The 24,856-nt window shown below is 52.1% G+C and overlaps 1 protein-coding gene across 3 annotated transcripts in view; it reads left to right on the top strand.

Annotated features, from left to right (window-relative positions):
* The window catches only part of SAMD11 (sterile alpha motif domain containing 11), a 70,857-nt gene that overhangs the window by 18,648 nt on the left and 27,353 nt on the right, over positions 1-24,856 (top strand). For all 3 annotated transcript variants that reach the window (XM_064730394.1, XM_064730396.1, XM_064730395.1), the window contains 3 exons: positions 4,206-4,387; positions 6,495-6,545; positions 14,225-14,349. In XM_064730394.1, the coding sequence (XP_064586464.1) occupies positions 4,206-4,387; positions 6,495-6,545; positions 14,225-14,349 (358 nt within the window). The remainder of the gene's footprint in view (positions 1-4,205; positions 4,388-6,494; positions 6,546-14,224; positions 14,350-24,856) is intronic.

Raw genomic sequence — 24,856 nt, 5'->3', positions numbered from 1 at the left:
GTGATTTCACTTTCCCTGTGCCAGCCTGCTGCAGTGCCCAGGGGTGACCCAGAGCTGCTCAGCAGAGCCCAGGAGGATCAGGAGGAGCCCGAGGCTGCTGCAGCTCAGGGGATTTGGGGTTGCCGCAGTGTCACTGGTGCAGCTCCTGTTTGCCTGGGCTGTTCTGTTTTCAGAGGCCTGGGAAATCAGCAGGTCAAGGTTAAATTGGGGTTCTGAGGTTGCTGTGCTCTCACAGCTCCCCTGCCCAGCACAGGTGGGTTTTACCTGAGCTCATGCAGGTGGAACCCCAGCCTGGGCCTTTCCAAGCGTCATCCCAGCCTGGGGTGCAGGACAGACCCAGCGTGTTCACTCTGAAATTGGGTGGTTTCACTTGGCTTTCTGCGGATCTGCTGGGGCTTAAAGCAGCTGCAGAGGGGCCAGCAGCAAAACCCAGCTGTGCAGCAGGTTGTGGTTCAAAAATGAGGGAGATCTCCGGGTTGTGTGTGTTAGTGTGGGTTTGTGTGCAGCAGGTCAGGGCTGGGGGCTCTGGGTGGAAGGAGCTGATGGAATTCTGGAATTCCTGAGGGAATTCCCAGCTCTGCTGAGAGTGTCACAGATGAGGGTTGGGGCTCTGGATGGGATTTCTGCTGGAATTCTGGAATTCCTTCAGGCATCCCCAGCCCTGCAGTGGTGTCAGTGCTGCAGGGCTCTGTCCATGGTGTCAGACCCCAGCTCTGCTTCCCACCCTGGAATTCCTCAGTGCCCAGAGGGGAGAGGCCATTTCCACATTAAATTTCCAAACTTCCCCTCTGTTTTACTCCACTTGACTTGGTTCTGGTTCCACTCCCATGTGAGACTGGGGTTTTTTCACCTTCTCAGAAGACTCTTCCCTCTGGCATTGCTCCTTTTCCTTTCTTCCCTCCCAGCTTCTTGTTCTCCAGTCTTTTGATGAATTATTTACCTCTCTAGTATTACTTTTTTTTTATATTCTCTTTGTGTTTACCTTCAAAACACACAACTCCCCACACCCCCTGCAGCCTCCCTTGTGCTCCTTGGGAAGCCACTGCATTTATTGGTCACTCATTTCCCAGTGTTAGTTATGAACACAAATGTTGTAAAATCGTGTGGTGTCACCTGGTGGGGCTCCCAGCGTGCAGAGCTGGTGATTTTTGGGGTGCAGGGGTTTATCCTTTGCAGCTGGCTGTGTGTTCTGGTGATTTTTGGGGTACCAGGATTTATCCTTTGCAGCTGGCTGTGTGTTCTGGTGATTTTTGGGGTGCAGGGGTTTATCCTTTGCAGCTGGCTGTGTGTTCTGGTGATTTTTGGGGTACCAGGATTTATCCTTTGCAGCTGGCTGTGTGTTCTGGTGATTTTTGGGGTGCAGGGGTTTATCCTTTGCAGCTGGCTGTGTGTTCTGGTGATTTTTGGGGTGCAGGGGTTTATCCTTTGCAGCTGGCTGTGTGTTCTGGTGATTTTTGATGTGCCCAGTCCCCCAAAATCTGCGATGGGCAGTCCAGCTCTGCCCTCTATCCCCATCTCCCTCCCCTGCATTTCCGTGGCCTGGTCCCAGCACTGAATCTCTTCCAAAACAATTTATTCCCATTATTCTGTGGAATGCCTCGCTCTGGTACCAACATTTGCTTCCAGCAGCCACCTCAGGGTAGAAATAAAAGCCCCAAACCCTCCAGTTGTGCTTGGAGCCCTTTGCCATCCATCAGCCAGGGGTCACAGGAACTGCAGCTCAGGTCTGAAACCTGCAGGAAATCAGTCTTTGTTACACGTGAAATAAAGCAGTCTATGGGGAAAATAACCATAAATGTTCATTATTTGTACAGGAAAATCAATTTGTAGGCCAATTGACCAAATAAAGTAATACAATTTGCTGGGAAATCCCCCAGGTGTGGCAGGGAAATGGCAGAGCGGGGCTGCAGGCTCAGGGTTGTGTGGGGTGGGAGGGACGGGAGGCTGGGACAGGAGTAAAACTGCAGGAAAGGGCACAGGGAGGGGAATTGGCATTTTTGGGTGGTTCTGCAGCGTTCTGTGTGTGGTGCCAGGGAAGGTGCTGGGGACAGGGACAGCCCTGGGAGCTGCTCCTGTTGTTCTGCTGCTCCAGAGGTGCCACAGCTGGGATTGGGAACAGAGGGGAAATGCCTGAGAGCATCCACACCCTCTGCTCCCTGAGAGCTGGGGAAATGTCTTCAGGGGAAAAAAATTAATGTATTATTTCTATTTATTATTTCTATTTATTATTTCTATTTATTATTTCTATTTATTATTTCTATGTATTATTTCTATGTATTATTTCGATATTTAAATCTAAAATAGAGATTTATTATCCATAATTATTATTCACAGTTATCTATATCTATATTTATATTTATATCTATATTTAGATTTATATCTATATCTATATCTATATCTATATCTATATCCATATTATATCTATATCTATATCTATATCTATATTTATATTTTATAGTTTATTTATTTTTATATTTACTTATGAATTTATTTATATGTATATATATCTATATATTTATATTTATATATTATATATTTATATATTTATATATTATATATTATATTATATTTATAATGTAGATTTATAAGTAGTTTTAGAAGTAGTTTTATATTTATAAATATAGTTATACTTATTAATTATTTTCATTGTTATTGTTTATATTATTATTTACGTTATTATTTAATAATTGCTGGATGTTTCCCTGGAGCACTCGGGGCTAATGAAGGCCCAGGGGACAGGGACAGGGACAGGGCAGGATTATCCCGGCCCTCTGGGAGGTGTTTGCACTGATCACAGCTGAGGGGAGTGCAAACTCTGCCACTCCTGCAGGGGATGTGTCCCCACTGCTCTGTAACGCCCTAATTAAAGCCATTCCCCACGTTTGTTATTGGGAAAAGCAAAGGAAAATATCCCAGGCTCTCTGAGCCTCCCCCCTTTCCTCTCCCCTATCTTTATTATCAATAAAAAGAGGGGGAAAATGCTGTCTGGGCTTGAGGATTTCCTTCGCATATGGAAGAGATTTAGAATGCTGCTGCTCCCAGAGCTGCCCCAGCATTCCCTGGCTGCTCCCTGTGCTTCCCAGCCTTACCTGGGAGCAGGGGCTGCTTTCTCCTGCAGCTTTTTATCCAATGATAATTATTTCTGAGGGCTGAATCACAGGCACGTGAATCACCTTGCAAACAGCTTTGATATTTTCAAATTCTTGGCCTCGCTGGGGTTCCCGTCCCAGTTCCACTGGGACTTGGATTAAAAATGAAATCCAATTCCGTTTGATTGGCTGAAATTGCAGATTCTGTGGGGCAGTGGCAGCGCAGCTCTCTGGTTTGCAGGGCGTTCCTGCTGCTGGCAGGGTCAGGAATTCCCTGGGAAAGCTTTCACTGAGTGGTGAGCTGGAAATGTTTGGTGGGAAATACTCTGGAGGCAGGGATTGGAGCCTGACTGTGCTGCCTCCTTCCTTTCCTCTCGCTGAGGATGAGGGGCAGGCTGGGGATGAAGGGCAGGGCTTGGTCAGGACTGGAGAAATCACAATCAGAAGTGCCTGAGCTGCAGAGTCCTTTCAAAAGTGACAAAGTGTGAGCCACGTGTGCTTTGTGAGCCGTGTGTGACAGCTTTGGCTGGTCGGGAAGAGCTTTCTGACGGAGATGAACAAGTTTTTGTTTGGTGTTTGTGGAAATGCTGAGGTTTCTCAGTGGCGTTTGTGGAAATGCTGAGGTTTCTCAGTGGTGTTTGTGGAAATGCTGAGGTTTCTCAGTGGTGTTTGTGGAAATGCTGAGGTTTCTCAGTGGCGTTTGTGGAAATGCTGAGGTTTCTCAGTAGGGTTTGGGGTTTGTGGAAATGCTGACGTTCCTCAGTGGCGTTTGGGGTTTGTGGAAATGCTGAGGTTTCTCAGTGGGGTTTGGGGTTTGTGGAAATGCTGAGGTTCCTCAGTGGGGTTTGTGGAAATGCTGAGGTTCCTCAGTGGCGTTTGTGGAAATGCTGAGGTTCCTCAGTGGGGTTTGGTGTTTGTGGAAATGCTGAGGTTCCTCAGTGGTGTTTGAGGTTTGTGGAAATGCTGAGGTTCCTCAGTGGCGTTTGTGGAAATGCTGAGGTTTCTCAGTAGGGTTTGGGGTTTGTGGAAATGCTGACGTTCCTCAGTGGCGTTTGGGGTTTGTGGAAATGCTGAGGTTCCTCACCAAACCCTGTGGTTTTGTCTCTCCCGTGGCAGAACCGGGGCCGGCTGGCAGAGAAGAGGAGCATCCCCCTGCCCCCCAGCAGGGTCCCCAAGAAGGAGCTGGGCCCCCTCCTGTCCCCCAGCGAGGACAGCCAGGACAGCGACAGGAGCCATGGGCAGCAGCAGCCCCACGTGAAGCAGGAGGAGGATCTGCACATCAGTATCATGAAAAGAAGGTACCTGCAGGCAGGGCTGGGGGGACACGGCCACAGGAACCTGGGCACAGGCAGCCCTGCCCCTGGGAGCCAAGGTGTTGTGGGGTTTGAGGTTTGGTTCCAAGCCTCAGAGCATCCTGAGAGCCTCTGGGAGCAGGGGAACAATGCTGGAATTGCAGCAGGGAGCAGGAGCTGCTGGATTTTGGTCCTGTTCCTCTCAGTGCCATGGGACTGTGCAGTCCTAGAGGAAGGGATTGCCTTGAGTGAGTGGTGACCCTCACCTGGGCTCTCCTCAATATTCAGCTCCCAGATTCCAGGTGCTGCCAGCCCTCTGGAAAAGCAGGAATTTCAGAGGATCTGTGACCCCAGAGAGCACAGCCCCTAAGGACTGTGCCCCATCCCCCTGGGCTGTCCCCTCCCCGTGATGCACAGCAGGGCTCAGCTCCTGAGACAAGGCTGTAAAAGCAGAGCAGAGGGAGCTGAGGGCTGTAATTGCTTTCCTGGTGGTTTATGTGCTCCTTGGCTGGCAGTGCAGGAGCTGTTCCCCCTGCTCAGACAGATGCTGGTACCCTCACAGCTCAGGGAAGGAGCAGCCAGCTCTGCCCATAAAGCCTCCTGTAATTAATTTTATCATTGCAGCTGTCCAGGGGTGCTGCTGGAAATGGAAAGGGGTTTTGGGATGCACCTGGGCTGCTCAGGAGCTCAGGGAGCCCTCCCAGGCAGCTTTGGTGATCTGCCCTGCCCCTCCTGCCCCTTTAATTGTGCTTTTAATGCAGCAGAATTAGTGCTGGGTTGTCTCATTAGGGAGAGAACAACGCGATAACTGCAATTGATAACGCTGGGCCCCCCAAACACAAAACGCCCTTATCTCAAATCTTTAATTACTGTAGTTGCTGTGCCTGGTTTGCTGGGAAATGAGGGAGGAATGTGTGGCAGCTCCCAGGCAGTGATCCCCAGCCTGCCAGGGCTGTGCTCTCCTGCAGTTTGTGCCCCTTGGTTAATTTTGATTTCCTTGGGGGAAGCAGGGTTCAGCTCTCCCTGATTTTGTGCCCTTGCTCTTTTCCTTTCCCTGATTTTGTGCATTTGTTCTTTCCTTCCCTGGGACCTGTGCTGCAGTGTGGGGGGCAGGTGGGACAGGTAGAATTCCCCTGAGGGCAGGAACTGGGGGAAAACCAAGAATGCAGTGCTCAGTGCCCAGGGAGCATCTCCTGCTCCCAGCCCCAGCATCCCTGAGCATTCATCACCTCAGCTGCTCCAGTGGGGACCAGTGACCCCTCCTGATGGCCCTGGGTGGCTCTGGGGGCATCAGGAGAAGCCTGACCCCCTTGTGATGGCCCTGGGGACGTCAGGAGCAGCAGCGGCCCCAGAGCCCAGACACGACAGCTGGGCCCTGCAGGGGCTGTGCCCCATCTGCTCCGGCCTTAATTCACCTGCTGTGGCCTCCCCGGGCTGGGGGGCTTTGCTGGCCCCCACGGAGAGCAGAACTGGGTTAAACTGGGATGGGGAACTGGGCCAGGCCTCTGCAAACCTGGGTTAAACTGGGATGGGGCTGGAATTTGGGCTGGAGAAGGCAGGAATTGGAGCTGGAATTGGGGTTGGGATTGGGGCTGGAGAAGGCAGGAATTGGGGCTGGAGAAGGCAGGAATTGGGGGCTGGACAAGGCAGGAATTGGAGCTGGAATTGGAGCTGGAATTGGAGCTGGAATTGGGGCTGGAATTGGGGCTGGAGAAGGCAGGAATTGGAGCTGGAACTGGGGCTGGCCAAGGCAGGAATTGGGCTGGAGAAGGCTGGAATTGGGGTTGAACAAGGCAGGAATTGGGGCTGGACAAGGCTGGAATTGGGGTTGAACAAGGCAGGAATTGGGGCTGGAATTGGGGTTGAACAAGGCAGGAATTGGGGCTGGAATTGGGGTTGAACAAGGCAGGAATTGGGGCTGGAATTGGGGGCTGGACAAGGCAGGAATTGGGGCTGGAGAAGGCAGGAATTGGGGCTGGAATTGGGGTTGAACAAGGCAGGAATTGGGGCTGGGGGTCTCTGGGGGTCCCCAGGCTGGAGCAGGGTTCAGGGGCAGGACATGAGTGCTCAGCCCTGACTCTGAGCTCTGTTTTTGGTTTGTTTGTTGTTGCAGGATTCACACCCACTGGGATCTGAACATCTCCTTCCGAGAGAGCTCTTGCAGGTACCGTTTTTGGGCCCCTCTCTGTGTGGTGGGCTGAGAGTTTCTGATTGTTCCTGGGTGCTGATGGATGTAAATGAACATTTCTGCCACTTCTGGGGTTTATTTCTTCCTCCCTTTGTTCCTCATCCTCCCCTTCCCACACAGCCTCTATTTTGTTGTTATTTTGGGGGAAGTTTTGGGGCAAACAGTCCCTTTTACATTGGAAGAGAGGATTGATGAGATTTCTAAAGGAACCCCAATTTTGATGAGTTTACTCTGGTCCCACGAAGGTGGAAATTCATGAATTGAGGCTCTCCAGTTGCAAACTGAATATTCCTCTGTGACCCCTGATATCCTGGGCGTGGTGCATTATCTTTGTGTGCTGCCAGCAGTCACAAACTCTTCCCATCCTTTAAAAACCCAGAAATTTGCACTGAAACCTGGCATTTTGAAAGGTTTTTTTCATTCTGGATTTCCTGATCAGGATGCAGCCCTTGAGTTGTAGAAAACGGATTGATTTGTGGAATGAGAGCAATAAATCTGAGCTGGGAAACTTCTCAGGGAGGAGAAAGCAGCAGGAGGAGGCAGGGTGGGGTCTGAGGGGCTCCCTCCACTCCTGGGTGCTGGGGAAATCAGGATCTGCCAGGGGGAAGTTGGGGTTTTGCTAAAGGGAGTTTTTGATGTTTTGTGTGAGCCATGTTCAGTTAGAGGTGGAAAAAAGGGAAATGATTGCCACAGGTGGAGCGATGTCCATGTCTTTAACTGGAGAGGAATTGAGCCTTGGCCATGGGAATGAAGGTGGGAAATCCACGTGGGCTCATCCTCCAGCAGGGAGCAGTGAGGGCAGAGCAATTCTCTGCTGTTTAACTGGTGTTTCAGGCTGTGCCTCTGAACCACAAACCCCCACAATTCCCAAATTTTCAGCATTAGGAGCACAAACCCAGCCCACAGTGAGCACCAGGAGCCAGTGCAGCAGCTCAGCACCATAAAACCAGGTTTGGGAAAGGCAGCCCTAGACTGCAAACCCTGCCTGGCTGCTCCAAGCTGCTGGGACTCTCAAATACAAAGGGATGGATTCCTTCCATGTGAAATTTCAGCCCAGAGCAGAATTTTATGGCTGTTATAAACTCCTAAAAGGCAGAGGTTTGGGATGGAAGTGCTGACAGTGCCTTAATTAATGGCCCTGTGAGCAATGATTCTGCACAATGGCAGCTGAGGGTGCCAACACCTTTGGAAATTAGAATCCCTGTCTTAGAAGAATAATTCTGAGCTTGCAGTGTGTGGAATAAAATAATGGTCTGGTTTTTATGTCAAATGCATTTCCTGGTCTTCCTCAGCTTGACTGTTCCCTTCAGTTTAGCTCTGTCCTGGGAGAAACCTCAGTAATTCCTATTGGGAGCAGAAGTTTTGCTTTTCCTGAGGAGCCCAGCTGTCAAAAGCTGCCCATCCAGCCCATTCAAAAGGGAACAAACCTGGTTGTGCTGTGTGGCAGAGGAAGGATTTGGGGGTTTCAGTATTTGAGCAGCACCAGCCCTGTAAAGCAGATTTCAGTTCCAGCAGGGCTGGCAGACAGGTTCAGGTGCTGTCACAGACCTGCCCTGCTGGGTGTGCAGCTGCTAAAGGGGAATGGAACAGGGGAAAAGGGACATAAATCAGCCTGGGGGGAAGGAGGAGGTGAAAAACACCTGGGAGAGGAGATGGGAGAAGCAGAGAAAATGGGAACTGCGGTGATTTAGCTCCGTGCTTTGGAAAGGAGAGCAGGGCAGGATTGAGAAGCAGCTGCTGGTGGAGGTGTCAAGGCTGCTCCTGACTCAGCAGAGCTCTGCTGGGTGACACAGGTGACATTGTCAGTGGCACCAATCAAAGCTGCTCATTTTATTTTCCATTTTTCCCATTATTTTATTCCACGCGTTGCGTTATTTTAATATTATTTTAATATTTCATCAGCTGCCCTTGGTGAGGGGAGAAAATGAGGGGAATTTGGGGTGTTGGAGGAGGCCTGAGCCCCATGAGCTGTGCCAGCCCCACGTCCCTGGCCCTGCTGAGCAGAAATCTCCTGGCAGGTCCCGCTCTCAGGGATCCCTCTCCTCCCTCTCTCAGGGTGCTGCTTTTTATTTATGAGCTTGCAGGGAGCTGAATGACAGAGCAGGCTTACAGTGAAAACATCTTCATACTTATTTCCACCTTATTTTGGAGTTGCCAGCCCTACTGATCATTTTTATGAACTGTCATGAGCATTAATGAAATTTTATGGGCATTTTGCTGGGGACATTGCAGGATGATTAATTTGTTTTTCCAGGCTCAGGCTGCAGGGAGATTTAGGGCTGTGCTGCCCATGGGGAGGGTTGGGGTTTTCAGGCCTCTCTGCTCCCTCCAGTTGGGAAAACTTTGTTTATCCTCCTGTTTTCCTCTCCTCATGTCCCCTTCCCTCCCTGGGTGAAGCTCAGGGGTGCAGGGCCCTGGCAGGCAGAGAAGGAGGCTGGGGAATTGTTCTGGCAGATCCCTGTGTGACAAGGACAGAGTGACACACAGGGTATAATAATAACAATAATAACAATAATAACAATAATAACGATAATAATGATAATGATAATGATAATGATAATAATAATAATAATAATAATAATAATAATAATGCACACTATACAATATAATGCATGAAACATAATATACATATACATAATATTATAATACACAAGAAATAATGTATTTATAGTATATACTTGTATTTAATAATATATTTTATATATAATAAATAGGATAAATATAATAATACAATACATATAGCAATATTATATATAATAGAGTATAATAATATATAATAATACAATAGAATACATAATAAGTATAACAATGTAATATATAAGTATAATATAAAATATAATATATAATAAGTGTAATAATATATAGTAATACAATATAATATGTAATTATATGCAATATAATATACAGTATAAATATAGTACACAATATATTTATATTATAAATATATAAAAATATATTTTACAAATCAGAATAATAATAAGTGGTGGCTTTCCCTGAGCTTTGCCTGCTGGGTTCTGTTTGGAGAACAGAATTCATTCCCATGGGAACATCCTGCTGCTGTGGCGGGGGGCATTTCCAGGAGCTGCCTTGGCTGGCTGTGCCAGGGCTGTGCCAGGCAGGTGCCAGCCTTGCAAGGGAGGTGCCAGTGCTGCAGGACATGTACCAGCCCTGCAGGAAGGATGCCAGCCCTGCAGGAAGGATGCCAGCCCTGCAGGGCAGGTGCCAGTGCTGCAGGACATGTACCAGCCCTGCCAGGGAGGTGCCAGCTGAGAAGGATGCCAGCCTCGAAGGATCAGCTTGAGGGCAGGTGCCATGCTGCAGACTGTACCAGCCAGCCAGGGGATGCCACCTTGCGAAGGATGCCAGCCTTGCAGGCAGGTGCCAGTGCTGAGGACATGTACCAGCTTGCAGGGCAGGTGCCAGCCCTGCCGGAGGGCTCAGGCTGCTGCCCCCACCCTGCCCTGTCCCCTTGACCCCAATCCCTGGCCCGGGTGCCCCTGGGTGGCTTTGGGGCTCTGCCCAAGGTGACCATGGCAGGAGGGGCCGCTGGGGCTGAGCTGAGGCTTTCCCTGATCCCAGCCCTGCCTCTGCTGACTCAGGAGCCCGGCTTAACGCTGGCCTGGGACACTGACCTTGCTCGGGGCGTGCCAGGGCACAGGCAGGGACAGTTGTTCCATTGCTGGAGACAGGGATTGCTCAGAATTCCTGCTGGTGCCTCCGCCTGGCCAGGCAGGGTCGGGGGCAATGACACACAGGGTTTCTGCTGCAGAGGGAATGCCCTGAGCCTGCACCTGAGCCATGGAACGGCCCTGGGTGCAGCTGCCCCTGCCCCGGTCCCTGCCCTGCTGTCCCCTCCCTGCAGCCCTGACATCCCTCCCTTTGCATATTGGATTTTCCCTTTCTTTATTGGAGGGAGGGGCAGAGGGTCGGGGCAGTTTTATGGCTGCTGTATTGATCAGGAAAATTTAATATAATCCCTGCACTTACTGCCTGATCGTTAAGGGGATGGAGAGCCGCTGGGATGTGTTCTAAAAGAAATGTTTTTCCATTTTATTTCCTTCCTATTTCACTTTCTGAGTCTCTCTTCTCTTCCAGTTCCCTACTTTGCATTCCTGCAGAGATTTTTGAGTGTTTTCCCAGCTTTGCTTTGATTTGATGGAGCTTTAGGGAAAGTTCCCCATTCCCTCAGCTCTCCTGCAGTTCCTGGACCTGTGGAATTCTGTCCCTGCTGCTTTGGGACTCCCTGAGGTTCTGTCCCAGCTCTCTCTGGAGCTCCTGAGGCTGCAGGGCCAGGTGGGCTCTGCTGTCTGCTCCATTCCTGGGCATCCCAGAGCTGCCAGCCCAGTGAGGTCTGGAGCAGAGCAGGGGGAACCTGAGCTCCAAAATTACACAGCACCTCCCTCTGGAGCTCTACATTTACACCAACAGCTCACTCTGGAGGTCCAAATTCACACCAACACCTCACTCTGGAGCAGGGCAAGGACAGCCTGAGCTCCAAATTCACACTGACACCTCACTCTGGAGCTCCACACTGACACCCACACCTCACTCTGGAGCAGCCCTGTCGGAGCTGCAGCTGGCTGGAACTGCTCCTCTGCCTGGCACTGCCCTTCTCCTGGCTGGCATCTCTCTGCAGTGACCCTGGGGCTCAGGGCAGGGCACAGCTGGCAGTGCCAGCAGGGTGGCAGACCCTGCCCGGCTCCTTCAGCCTCACCCGTGAGGAGGATGAGGAGGATGAGGCACTGGGAGCAGCCCCAGCACCTCCTCACTGGGGGCAGAGGGAGCTGCAGGAGGGGAAGGGCAGCCCCTGGTGGGAGTTATTCCCATTTTGCCCGGGAAGGGCAGCCCCTGGTGGGAGTTATTCCCATTTTGCCCGGGAAGGGCAGCCCCTGGTGGGAGTTATTCCCATTTTGCCCGGGCTGTCTCCTTCCCCCGTGCAGTCTGCGAGCAGAGCCTGCGGGCGCCTGGCTGCCTGTGCTCTGCAGAGCCCTGACACTGATTTATCCTCTGCTTAATTGTCTCCAGCCATTAGTCTGCTCATCCCTCTCCTCCTCAGACATGCACTCGCTGCTAATGGCTGCAAATGAAGCGCATTTGGGAGGCGTTGTGCCAGCCTGGGTCTGCCTGGGCAGGCTGGGGGTGGCTGTGACCCTCGGGGACATCTGTCAGCACCTCTGTGCCCACTGGGGTCACAGGCCAGCAGCCGGGGGGCTGGGGTGGAGAATGGGACTGGGTTCTGCCTGATTCCATGGGTAAACTGAGGCTGAGAGGGGCTGGGGTGGAGAATGGGACTGGGTTCTGCCTGATTCAATGGGTAAACTGAGGCTGGAGTGTCCCTGTGGCCCCCTGAGCGTGGATTTGCTGATGCACCTGTGCACACCTCGATGGTTTTTATTGGGGTGGAGAATGGGACTGGGTTCTGCCTGATTCCATGGGTAAACTGAGGCTGGAGTGTCCCTGTGGCCCCCTGAGCGTGGATTTGCTGATGCACCTGTGCACACCTCGATGGTTTTTATTTTAAACCATGGAAAATCAGACAGCAGGAGGTTTTGGGGCAGGAGAGCAGCACACCGCGATGGTTTTTCTGGGGCAGGAGAGCAGCGCTGCTGGTGCTGGTGGGGACGATTCCCTGCCCTGGGTTCTGTTTTCCCTGGATCCCTCCCGGTGTTCTGCCCTCTCTGGGCTCTCAGGAGCTGCTCCAGAGCTGCATTTTCCTGCTGGGTGGAACAATCCCGCCCTGCAGCTGAAGGTGTTTGCCCAGCAGCCTGCTCTGGGCTCCATTGGGATGCGAGGCAGCGTGCAAATGCAAAGATGTAATTATCCCATTTTTCTCTTCCCACTCCCTGCTCTCGTGGCTCCTCTCCTCCGCCCTTTCCGGGCCTTGTGCTGATGGCAGCGTTTATCTGCATTTGTCCTCTGTCCCTGACAGCCACTTATTGATTGGCATGATTAAAAAGAACTGATAATCACTTCACATTAATCCCATAAATGACTTAAGACACCAAAATATTTGCATAATGCATCTTAAAGGTGGCAGCTAAAAGAGGATAAGACCCAAAACTGCTTGGCACAGGAGAAATGGGCTTCCCACTCACCTGTGGGCTTGCTTAAGTAATGAGCCTCGTGCTTGCATAAGGAGCTCCGGGGGGAGGTGGGAGGCTGCTCAGGGGATTTGGGAGCCCAGCATCCCTGCTCCTGCTGATCCCCCCGGGGCTGGGGATCCTGGAGGGAATCAGGGGCTGTTTGTGTCCGCAGCCTCCCCTGCAAGCTGCGGCCAGACGCCCGCTGAAAGTACCTAAAGACTTTCTGTCCTGGGCTGATGAGCTTAGCAGCAGCAGCTAGACACGGATTAGCTCGGTCCCTGCTGCAGCCGGGCTGGGCTGGAGCCCCGGAGCTGCTCGGGGCCGGCAGCAGCACCGGGGGGATATTTAAGGCAGATCAGGGCTGGGTAATGCTGCAGATAATGCACCCTCCGGGCTGCCCTGCCGGGCCCAGGTGAGGACACCCCGGGTGGGAGCAGGGAGGGAGCTGTGGCTGGGCAGGGAGGGCAGCGTTCCTCGTTTATTCCTCATTTATTCCTCGTTTATTCCTCATTTCTGTCCTTTCTGCCAAGTGTCTCTGGCTCTCCTGGCTCTCCTCTCCCCTTCAGAGGCAGGGCAGGAGAAGTTGTCCTGTTTAACTGGGGGCGAGCCCCTGGTGCTGGCAGGATGGGGAGCTCAGCATCTCCTGCCAGCAGACAAACCGAAGGGAGATGTTCCTGCACCACCAGCTCCTGCCACCTTCTTCTTCCTCCTCACTCCTTGCAGATCCTTGACTCAGGAATATTTTGCAACTGGAGAGTGGTTTGCCAGCAAAAGAGTTCACCACTGAGCTGCAGTATCTGCTACAGCGAATTGGTTGTTGTGTTCTTACTTTCCATAGAAGGAAAAAAAAATAGAAAAAAGGACTAACCCAGCCTAGTTAGCAGCAGTGTGATGCAAGGAGAGCAGGCAAAATAATGCTGAATTGCTCTAACACGGTCTCTTTTCCCAGAAGGAAGAGCATTGTTTCAGGATCTGTTGCAGGGGGAGTTGAAAATGGGTTTTGTAAATAAATCTGTGCCCTCAGCTCTGGGGAACGCTGCTGCCCGGGCTCGTGGTGGGTTCCTCTCTGAGGAGAAAAACCATCATTCAATCAAACCAAACAGCCTTTTGTCCCAGCACTGATGGAATGGAAAAACTTGGGTTTTCAAGAATAGAAGGGTGGCAGCTGATAGAAAACTATCAGTTATTTCAGTTCAAGTTTCCTATTCATTCTGGAGCAGCTCTGCCAATTCCTCCGCTTGCAGATTTTCCATCGTCGATGCGAGTCCTGGCCCACGCAAGTTCTCTCTGGCAGGGCTGGGATCAGGAATCAGCAGCTCTGGCAGCTGCAGGGCCCTTGATGGGAAATGAGAGGGGAGTTTGGGAAGGGCTTTGGAATCCTCAAAACTCCGGGAGAGGTTACGGAGGGAGGGAAGGAAGGGGCAATCCTGCAATCCAGCAGTGCTGCAGCACACAAAAGCCTCTCCCAGCTGTGCTCACGCTGGGGAAAGAATCGATTCTGGGTGAATAGGTACTCCAGGTGCTTTCAGAGGTGGGATTTCCCTAACGTGGGGTCTCTGTGCTCTGCCGCAGCCGCGACACCGACCTGTCCAGCATCATCTCCAGCCTGCAGCAGGGCCGCCAGCTCGGCATGCCAGAGAGCCAGAGCCGCTGCGAGCTCAAGAGGAACGCCCTGGACGTGGGGCTGGCGGCAGCAGGTGAGGGCTGGGGCGCCCCTGCTGCCCCGGGCTCGTGGGCTCCCTCCCTGCTCTCCCTCTCGCCTGTGCTGGCGTTCACAGGGGTCCCAGGGCGAGGGGAGAGATGGAAATCTTGACTCTGTGTTTCAGAAGGCTGAGTTATTATTTTATGATAGATTTTTTATTATTATTATTATTATTATTATTATTTATTATTATTATATTACTATTACTATTACTATTATTACTATTATATAATTATAATTATATATAATTATATATTATATTTATTATATATTATAATTATTGTATATGATATACATTATTTTATGATATATATTAGTTATTATTTTATGATATATATTATATATATGTAATAGTTTATATATATATTAATATATATTTAAACTATACTAAAAGAACAGAAGAAAGGGTTTCATCAAAAGGAAAGAAGTGGAATGACAACAAAAGCTCGTGTGACTCTCAGAGAGTCCAAGACAGCCGGACTGTGATTGGCCATTAATTAGAAACAACCACATGAGACCAATCACAGATGCACCTGTTGCATTCCACAGCAGCAGATAACCATTGTTTACATTTCATTCCTGAGGTCTCTCAGCTTCTCAGGAGAAAAATCCTGGCAAAGGGATTTTTCATAGAATATCACGGCTACAGTCGCCCCCCAGTCCCTTTGTTGTCCTGTTGGATTTTCCGTGTTGCATTTCAGCTGGAGGAAATCCTGTGCTGCTGTGGCTAAAGAGGAGGGTGGGGAGGGTGGCTAAAGAGGGTGGGAAGGGTTGTGTGGTGCTGGAGGAGCCCTCTGGAGGTCCCCAAACCCAGTGGGCTGTGTCAAAGGAGCTTGAGGCACACGGCACCGTCCCCAGGGCTGGTGCCAAGTGAGGCAGAAAGGCCTCGCACAGAGCATGATTGGATTTGTAATTTCATTAATCTCGGGTTCCCCACACTGCTGCAGGGCTGCCAGCTCGCTGGGAGCAGGGTGGGTTGGGTTTCTGGGCAGGGTTTGGGTTATTTCCCTGGTTTGAAATGCTCCCAGTGTGGAACCAGAGATGCTCCTGTGGGATCCTGCCCTGGGTGGGGGTCTGGGAAGGGTGGTCTGGTGGTGCAGAGGTCCACAAGTGACAGTCTGGGATAAATAAACCAACATCTGCTTGTTGATTGAAGGATCCTTCAATTAGAAATGAAAGTTGAGGAAAAGCTGGGGTTTCTGTCAGTTTTTATAGTGTTTTATTCAGTTTAATGTCCTGCCCTTCCAAATCAGAGCTGCATCTCTCCGTGTGCTGTTTTAGGCCTTCTCAGAAAGTCTGTCTGGTTGTGTTCTTGCGTTTTGTCAGTCATTCTGCTGAGTGTGTGAGTGAACCCCAAATGCAGAGGGAGCCCCACACCTGACACCCTTTGGGAATGGGGTGAAAACTTCAATCACATCTTGAGGATGGACTCAGGAGGGGTTTGTGGTGTGTGTAAATCAGCCATGGCAGCTCCCAGACTCTGCTCTCACAGCTGAATCTCCAATCTCATCATTAACAATTTCCCAAAGCCCCTTTCCCTGCACAGCTCCAGGAGCCAATCTGGCCATAAATCCATTTTTCCCCGTGACCCTGCTGCAGCCTGCGTGGCTCAGCTGACCCTGGGTGTCAGAGTGGGTTTCAGTCTTGTTTGCTTTGCAGAGAAACTGCTGGGCCTGATCAGCATTGCTGGAATTCCCTGGGACCCGTGGCATCCCAGAAATGCAAGGGGTTCTTCTCATTCCCACCAGGAGAAAGGATGAGGTGTACGAGCTCTGACTCCTCGCTCTTAATTGCTGTTTGAGCTGCTCTGGTTTGTTTTTAAATTAGGAAACTGTAAGAAATGGCCTCAAGTTGTGCCAGCAGAGGCACAATATTAGGATGAGTTATTAGGAACAATATTATCAATATTAGGAACGATTATTAGGAGCAATATGATCAATATTAGGAACAATATGATCAATATTAGGAGCAATTATTAGGAACAATATGATCAATATTAGGAGCAATTATTAGGAAAAATATTAGGAGCAATTATTAGGAACAATATTATCAATATTAGGAACAATATGATCAATATTAGGAACAAAGGAACAAATGCTAGGAACAATATTATCAACATTAGGAACAATTATTAGCAACAGTATGATCATTATTAGGAACAATATTAGGAACAATATTATCATTATAAGGAGCAATTATTAGGAAAAATTTCTTGGGGGAAATATTATCAATATTAGGAACAATATGATCAATATTAGGAACAATTTTTAGGGGAAATATTATCAATATTAGGAACAATTTCCTGGGGAAGAGGCTGCCCAGGGCAGGGGTGGAGTCACCACCTGGAGGTGTGCAGGTCACCCGGGGCCGTGGGTTGGTTAATGGTTAAGGCTGGTTGGTTAAGGCTGGTTAATGCTTGGCCTGGCTGGTCCTGGAGGTCTTTCCCAACCTTTCTGATCCTGTGAAATGTTCATGGGTGAAAAGAAGAGGCTGAGGCACACAGGAGGCACCAAGGCAGTGACAAAGCTCTAAGGAATGGCAGGTTTGGGGTGTTCAGAAGAGTCAGGAGGGCACAGGAGGTGTCTGAGGGGACAGGGGGGCTTTGTCCCTTTGTCACTTTGTCACCTCTCCCCAGGGCCAGGTCCATTTGTGCTTTGGGGCTGGTTCTGCTGGGAGGGGAGCTGGGCAATCATGAATTCACACAGAATTTTCAGGGGTGGTGAAGCGCTGCTTGCTGTTATTGAAACCATTTTGTTCCAGCAAGAAGGGCAGAGGAACTTTGCCCGCAGTTACTGCCCTGTGTGCTGGGGTGTGAGAATCTCCCTCTCCTGCAGGCACCTGCACACAAACAGCGCTGAATAAATGATGCTGGGGTTCAAAGAGTCCTGCTGAAATGTTCCTGTGCTGCTGAAATGTTCCTGTGCTGGTTTCTGGGTGGGATTTGCACTTTATGGGAGGGCAGGAGGAGCTCAGGGTGCTGCTGGAGCAGGACCCAGCAGTGCCTGCTCCTCCCTGCCCCAGCCCCAGGGAGGATTGGGCACCAGGAGAGCACAAATGGCACAGATCTGCTCATTGCCAGCAAAAAGGCTGGAGCTGGCAGGGCTGGCTGCTCTGTGATTAATGCTGGGAGGGAATTCCTTCTCTTGTTGGTACAACCTGGATTAGAGGCAGTGCTGTAGTTTCCAGCAGCATGGGCTGGGAAATCAGCAATATCACTGGATTTGGATGGTCTTTGAAACGCAGAAATGGGCTGGAACGAGTGAAAAATAATTGTGTGTGGTTCTGGGGCTTTGCTGAGTTTAGGAAGGGCTCAGGGCAGAGCTGCCTGGGGCTGGGCTGAGGTTGGTTCCCCTTGGCACTGCCAGCCTGCACAGGGGACAACAGAAAAAAACCAATTTGGTGATTGCCCAAGCCAGCCTGCACTGGGAGTAGCAGGAAAAGCCAATTTGGTGATTTCCCAAGCCCCACTGAAGCCATGTGTTCCCTAGCCACTCCATGGGCGCGGAAGCCTTTGGTGACCAGCCAGAGCATTCTCCCAGGGCTGGTCATGACCTCGCATCTGCTGGTTGTGCAGTGGGGAGTGCTCTCCTTGGTGCTACTTGCACTGCAGCTGGGGATGGAAGGGGAGTTGTTTTATCTCAAAAGCCCCTCAGAGGAGAGGAAAGGTGCATGGAATGGGCTCAGTGCTTCCCTGGGGGTCTCCAAGTGCCTCCCCCAGGCTGCTGTAGGGCCTGAGGCAGCCCTTGGCACCTGCTCCCCAGGCTCTGATTCATCCCTGTCCTGCCCAAAAATCCTGTTAATCTCTCCTCTTTCTCTCCTCACACACCCTCTGTTCTGCAGTGCCAGATTTCATGGGGTTCCAGTGGCAGTAGGACTATTTGCATGGATAGAAGTGGAGGATTCAGGCTCCCTCATGCTAGAGGAAGGTGGGTAGCTCTTCCCTCTCCTCCTTCTGCCCCTCGTGCTCCGGGAGCTGCTGTGCTGGCTGGAGGGGCTCTGAGGGGGCACAGAGGGGAGACAGAGCCCCAGTGCTGCCCCAGGCAGGGAGAAATTCACTGTGAGCAGGAGCACCTGGGGCTGAGCCCGCCCTGCCTCGGGGGGAGGCAGCAGCAGCAGCAGGGCAGAGCTCCAGAGAGGCTTTCCAGGGGTTTTGGGCAATGTGATGGGAATGAGAAACCCTGAGAGCCTTGCAGAGCTCCAGAGAGGCTTTTCCAGGGGTTTTGGTCACTGTGATGGGAGTGACAAACCCTGAGAGGCTTTTCCAGGGGTTTTGGGCAATGTGATGGGAATGAGAAACCCTGAGAGGCTTTCCAGGGGTTTTGGGCAGTGCCATGGGAGTGACAAACCCTGAGAGGCTTTTCCAGGGGGTTTTGGTCACTGTGATGGGAGTGACAAACCCTGAGAGCCTTGCAGAGCTCCAGAGAGGCTTTTCCAGGGGTTTTGGGCACTGTGATGGGAGTGACAAACCCTGAGAGGCTTTTCCAGGGGTTTTGGGCACTGTGATGGGAGTGACAAACCTGAGAGGCTTTTCCAAGGGTTTTTGGTCAGTGTAGTGGGGATGACAAGCCCTGAGAGCCTTGCAGAGCTCCAGAGAGGCTTTTCCAGGTGCTCCTGTGTTCCTGGTGCTTTCGCAGCAAAAACCTCTCCCAGGATTTATTCTGTGCTCACCCTCTTGTCCTGTCTTTCCACATGGTGCCCTGTTGGCCAAGCAAGGGAAAAAGAGGAATTTCTGAGCTGTAAAGAGATTCAAAAGTGAGAATTCAGAGATTCAGATGTGAGAATTTGGGGTTTTATTACCTCAAAAACACCCCAGAACTGAGCTGTGTCCCTGGGAGAGGATCTGTTCTGTGCTCACCCTCTTGTCCAATCTTTGCCTGTTGGCCAAGCAAAGGAAAAAAAAGGAATTTTGGGGCTGCAAAGAGATTCAAAAGTGAGAATTTGGGGTTTTTATCCCCAGTGTGGATGCACAGCTCGCTGCTCAGGCCTAGCCCTGGGCTCTGTGTCCCTGCCATGGCCCTGCAGTGACCTGGTTTGCCTCTGCACTGAGCCCCAGAGCTTTCATATGCTAAGGAGGAGTTAATATTGGGCATGAAAAGGAGTTGGGATCAGGGATGCTGCTGCTAATGGCTGGAGACAGGATCCCAGCACAGGGCTGGGGTAATGAGCTGGGCTGCAGACATGTTTTCATTTAGCTCAGCCAAACAACGGCGAAAAAAGCAGCAGCCTTTATTGGACTGCTGCCTTAAATTGAGCAGAAAATCAGCACCAAATGGACAGCCAGGAGCTGGAGGGCCAGGCCCTGTTGTTGACATGTTTTCCCCTGAAGGACAATTGTTTACCTTGAGGGTCCAGGCTGTGTCCCTGCCCTGCATCCCCTGCCCTTGGAGCTGGAGCACTGTCCCTTCTCTGGGCTCTGTTTCCCCTCTCTGGGCTCTGTTCCCCTCTCTGGGCTCTGTTTTCCCCTCTCTGGGCTCTGTTCCCCTCTCTGGGCTCTGTTTAAATTTGGTTTTGCACCTCCTGAAAGTGCAGGAGTGGGATGTAGCCAACAGCCTTTGTAACACCAGCAGAGGAGCTGGGAAGTGGGGAGAGCCAAGGTGGAAGGGAGTGTTTCCTTTGGCTGTGCCAGCACAGGTCAGGGCAGGGTTCTGCTGGGTTTTTGCTCAGGTTTTACCCTTGGCTTTGGAGCAGAAGGAGCTGGGGAAGGCCAGGCCCTGTTTTTGGAGTTCAAGGTTGGAAAAGACCTCTGAGATGACCAAGGCCAGCCTGGGCAGGGCTCAGCATCCCTGGCGGCTCTTGGTCTCTTCAGGGGGAGTGAAGGAGCTGGGTTGGGATTTCAGGGTGGGATTGTGGCTCTGTCACCGTGGGGACCGTCCTGCTGCTGCTGCCCTGTCCCAGGGAAGCTCTGCTCCCACCCTGCCCAGCAGTGAGCGCTGCTTTGTGCCAGCCAAAGCAGATTGGGAAGAGTTATTCAGGGATGGAGGGCTGGGCATGGGAAGGGTTTTATTCATGATTTGCTGCGAGCAAGGAGAGGCTCAGCTGCCTCTTTCATTCATTTCTCAGCTCTGCACAATCTTTTTGTTCCCAGTTCCTTTTCTCCTTTGCTTCTCTCCCCTTCCCTGCTCTTCCTCCTCTTCCTCCTCCTCCTCCTCCTTGCATTTCTTTCTTCTCAAACCCTTTTCCCCACAATTCCTTTTCCATTCCTAATCCCCATCTCTCTCACACACACATCCTTCTTCCTCAGCACTCCTCCTCCTCCTCCCGGCTTCCCCGAGCAGGTCCCTGCCCTCCCTCCCTGCCCAGCTCCTGGGGAAGGAGACAATTTGAAGGTTTTCCACCCTCCTTCCCCCAAGCCAATCAATGGGAGCCTTCCAGCCCCACCGGGGCCTGGCAAACATGAGATCAATAAGTTATTAGCACCATTCTGTCAGCTGTAATGTGCAGATTGATCGGGGCCGGGGCTCCTGCTCGCAGCCTGGCACTTCCCCAGCCTGATAAAGATGACAGATTAAGGGAATAAGAAAAAGGAATTAAGGAGTCTGGCTGTCAAAGCTGTCACGGGCTGCAGGAGCAGCGGGGTTTTTTTCAGGGGCTGAATGAGTGCAATTGGACATTTAAATGGTGCTAAGGGGGTCCAGCCCCACCAGCAGCTCTGCTGGGCATGGCTGGGCTGAGGGAACGCTCTGGAAGGGGCAGGAAAAGCAGAATTCCAGGGAGCTGGAGCAGCTCTGCTGCCTCCTGAGCCTGCAGGGGGACAGGGATGCTGTCCCTGGGCCAGGTGACACCCCCAGGGCTCAGGGACATGGGGCCAAACAGGCTTTGCCCAAGAGGTTTGTGCTCACGGGACCCCAGAGTGATGGGAAGGGAATTAAATAAATAAAGATAAAAATAAAATAATAAAAAAATTAAAAATAAAATAATGAAAAATTAAAATAAAATTAAAAAGAAAATAAATGTTATAAATTTGTTTATAATAAATTGATACATTTATTATAAATTTATAATAAATAAAATTATTTCTTTATTAATCAATTAATTAATTTAATTTAAATTAAATTAAAAGGGAGCACCCAGTGCCCCCCCTGCCATGGCAGGGACGCCTTGCACTGCCCCAGGCTGCTCCCAGCCCTGCCCAGCCTGGCCTGGGCACTGCCAGGGATGGGGAATGCACAGCCTGGCTGTGCCTGTGCCTCTGGTTTGTCAGAATTCCCACTGTTCCTGCTCCTTTCCAGGCAGGGAAATGAGCCTGGACTTCCAGCCCACCCTCCCAGCTGCGTCCTTTAGAGCTTTTCTAAAAGAAAGTTGAGATTCACAAGTTTGTGATTGCTAAAAAGCCTCTCTGCAGCATATAAAATTAATTCACATCTCCCTCCTAAGTGCAGTATATCCTTTCCACGAGCCTTTCTCGCACTATGAATATTTACCACCTCCCTGTGCCTTCGGTGCTCGCTGTAAAAATGAATTTTGGGCGAGCCTGGGAGCCAGGGGGGTGCTGGGGTACATTCCCCGATGGATGAGAGGCAGCAGGATGGCTCCAGCATCCCCTGCTCCTCCCTGGGTCACCCCTGGGGCCTGGGTGTCCCCAGGGCTGTGGGATGGGCACAGGGACAGCAGGAGTGGCTGGCACAGGGTCCGTCACGGCGAGTGGCTGGCACAGGGTCCAGGGCCAGGGACAGCAGGAGTGGTGCACAGGGGTCCCAGGTGGCACAGGACAGAGGAGTGGCTGCAAGGGGTCCCAGGGTGGCACAGGGACAGCAGATGCGGAGGGTCCGGGTGGCACAGGGGACAGCAGGGTGGCTGGCCAGGGGTCGGTGGCACAGGGACAGCAGGAGTGGCTGGCACAGGGGGTCCCAGGGTGGCACAGGGACAGCAGGAGTGGCCGGGCTGGGCCCAGCAGCTGCTCTGTGGGAGCTGTCCCTGCCAAAGGAGGGCAGGGAGAGGCTGCCAAGGCATCCCAGTGGGCACTGTCCTGCTCAGGGCTGCAGCTCAGAGCCAGGCACGATGGTTTTCCCTTTTTCCCCTCTCCTGAAGTGATGAGGAGGAGATGGGAGAGGGGCTGTGCTCCCGTGGATGCTGGCTGGCCCAGCCTGGGTGCTCTCCCGTGGAACTTGGCTCCATTCTCCGTTTGCTCAGGACTTTGTGCTCCAGGAATGGTTCAGAGCAGCCCCAGAGCTGGGTGGGGAGTGTGAGGTGGGTCCCCATCCCTCCCCATTGTGCAGGAGCGCAGGGCAGAGCACTTTGGGCCCAAACTGGGACCCTTTGCAGCCCCTTCAGCCAAGCCCTCCCTGACTCCATTGCCTGGTGACCCCCCGTGCCCAGGGGTGTCCCTGGAGCAGATCCCTGTGCAGGGTGGGATGAAGCCCCCCGTGCCTTTGGGGATCCTGGGGATAGGGTTTCTAATCCCCCCAGCCTGAGGCTCTGCTGAAAGCTGATCAGAGCCTTGGGCTGCTTAGCTGGGCTGGCTCTGCTCAGGGTGGGGAGCCTGAGGATTAGAGCAGCCAGGAGACAGAACATCCCCAGGCTGGCTGCCGTGCCAGCTGTGCCTGCTGGGCAGTGCCAGCTCCTGTGCTGCTGCTGCCCTGAGCCCTCACTCGCACAGAGCCAGGGTGGGAGCAGCCCGTGCCCATCGCCCCTCACTTTGCAGCAGCAGCAGCAGCAAGCCCAAATCTGCTTTGCAAATGAGCTGGCAGAGCAGCTCTGGATGTCTCAGCCCCCTCCCAGAGCCAGGCTGTGCTTTCAGTGCCTGCTGCTCATCCAGCACAGAGCCCCAGGCAGGTTCTGCTCAGCCCTGCACCTGCAGGAGATGCAGAGCATCACCTGAGAGGATGGGCAGCACATCTGGGGCCCTGCTCCCCAATCCCTGCACCTGCAGGAGATGCAGAGCATCACCTGAGAGGATGGGCAGGCACATCTGGGGCCCTGCTCCCCAATCCCTGCGCCTGCAGGAGGTGCAGAGCATCACCTGAGAGGATGGGCAGGCACATCTGGGGCCCTGCTCCCCAATCCCTGCACCTGCAGGAGGTGCAGAGCATCACCTGAGAGGATGGGCACGCACATCTGGGGCTCTGCTCCCCAATCCCTGCTCTGCCTCCTTGCAGAGCTCTGCAGCTGAAAGGGAGCCGGATCAGGGCAGGTTTTAATATCACAGCTGAGAGTGAAAGACGTTATCAGTGGAACTGCAGAGTGATGAAGCCCGGCCGGGCAATAACCTGGTGCCAGGTCAGAGCTCTGCGGGATCCTGGTGCTGCCCTGCCCCTGCCCCTGGCCGGGAGGGAGATGGGGCTGAGGTGTGTGGGAATGGCTGGGAATGGCTGTGAAAACTGGGAATATCAGGGAGTGAGCTGGGAATATATGGGAATGGCTGGGAATATATGGGAATGTGCAGGAAATGGCTTGGAATAGCAGGGAGTGGTATGGGAAAATCAGGGAATGGCATGGGAATAGCAGGGAATGGCTGGGAATGGCAAGGAATATATGGGAATGGCTGGGAATAGCTGAGAAAACTAAGAATGGCTGGGAATGGGCAGGGAATAGCTGGGAATGGCTGGGAATATATGGGAATAGCTGGGAAAGCTGGGAATGGCTGGGAATATCTGTGAAAAGTGGGAATATCTGGGCATGGCTGTGAATATCTGGAAAAGCTGGGAATGGCTGGGAATATCTGTGAAAAGTGGGAGTATCTGGGAATGGCTGGGAAAGCTGGGAATATCTGTGAAAAGTGGGAATATCTGGGCATGGCTGTAAATAGTTGAAAATGGCTGGGAATAGCTGCGAAAAGTGGGAATATCTGTGCATAGCAGGGAATGGCTGTGAATATCTGGGAATGTCTGTGCATAGCAGGGAATATCAGTGCATATCTGGGAATATCTGTGCAAAGTGTGAATATCTGCGAATATCTGGGCATATCAGTGCATAGCAGCCCCGAGGGAGCAGCGCTGCCGGCAGATGGGCCCGGGGGGTGGGAGAGGAGCAGCGGGAGGGACGCGAGGGGGGAACAGGAGCCTTGGCAGAGCTGTGAAAGCGAGGAATCTTCACTGCTCACATCCCAGGGCTGTCACATGGAGCCCGTGCTGCTGCCACCACCAGCTCCGTGCCTGGAGACTCCTCTGCCTCCAGCCCAGCAGAGCACAGCCTGGAGCTGGTTCCAAAGCCACAGAGCCTGGCTGGGAGCAGCCCTGGCTGCGGAGGAGCAGGATGTGTGATCTTGGCCTCCAGCGCTGGGGATTGCAGCATCGGGCAAGGCTTCCAGGAAAATCAGCACCGAGGGATGGAGCTGGCAGGGGGAGGGACACGGGGGCTCTGGGAGTGCTCCCTGCCAGCCCTGAGCTTGGAGAGGGGGAAACTGAGGCAGGAGGAGTGGGAAAATTCCGATTGTATGGACAGAGAAAATTCTCATTTTGTGGACAGGCTCTGGATATGCTCCCTGCGAGCCCCAAGCTTGGGGAGCTGACATTGGCTGGGCAGGAATTGTATAAGGGGTAAACTGAGGCAGGACAAGTGAGAAA

The sequence above is a fragment of the Zonotrichia leucophrys genome, chromosome 21, assembly GCF_028769735.1.
Source record: "Zonotrichia leucophrys gambelii isolate GWCS_2022_RI chromosome 21, RI_Zleu_2.0, whole genome shotgun sequence".
In the NCBI taxonomy this organism is placed as follows: Eukaryota; Metazoa; Chordata; class Aves; order Passeriformes; family Passerellidae; genus Zonotrichia; species Zonotrichia leucophrys.
The sequence above is the reverse complement of the archived record's forward strand: the minus strand, read 5'-3'. Positions and strand labels throughout refer to the sequence as shown.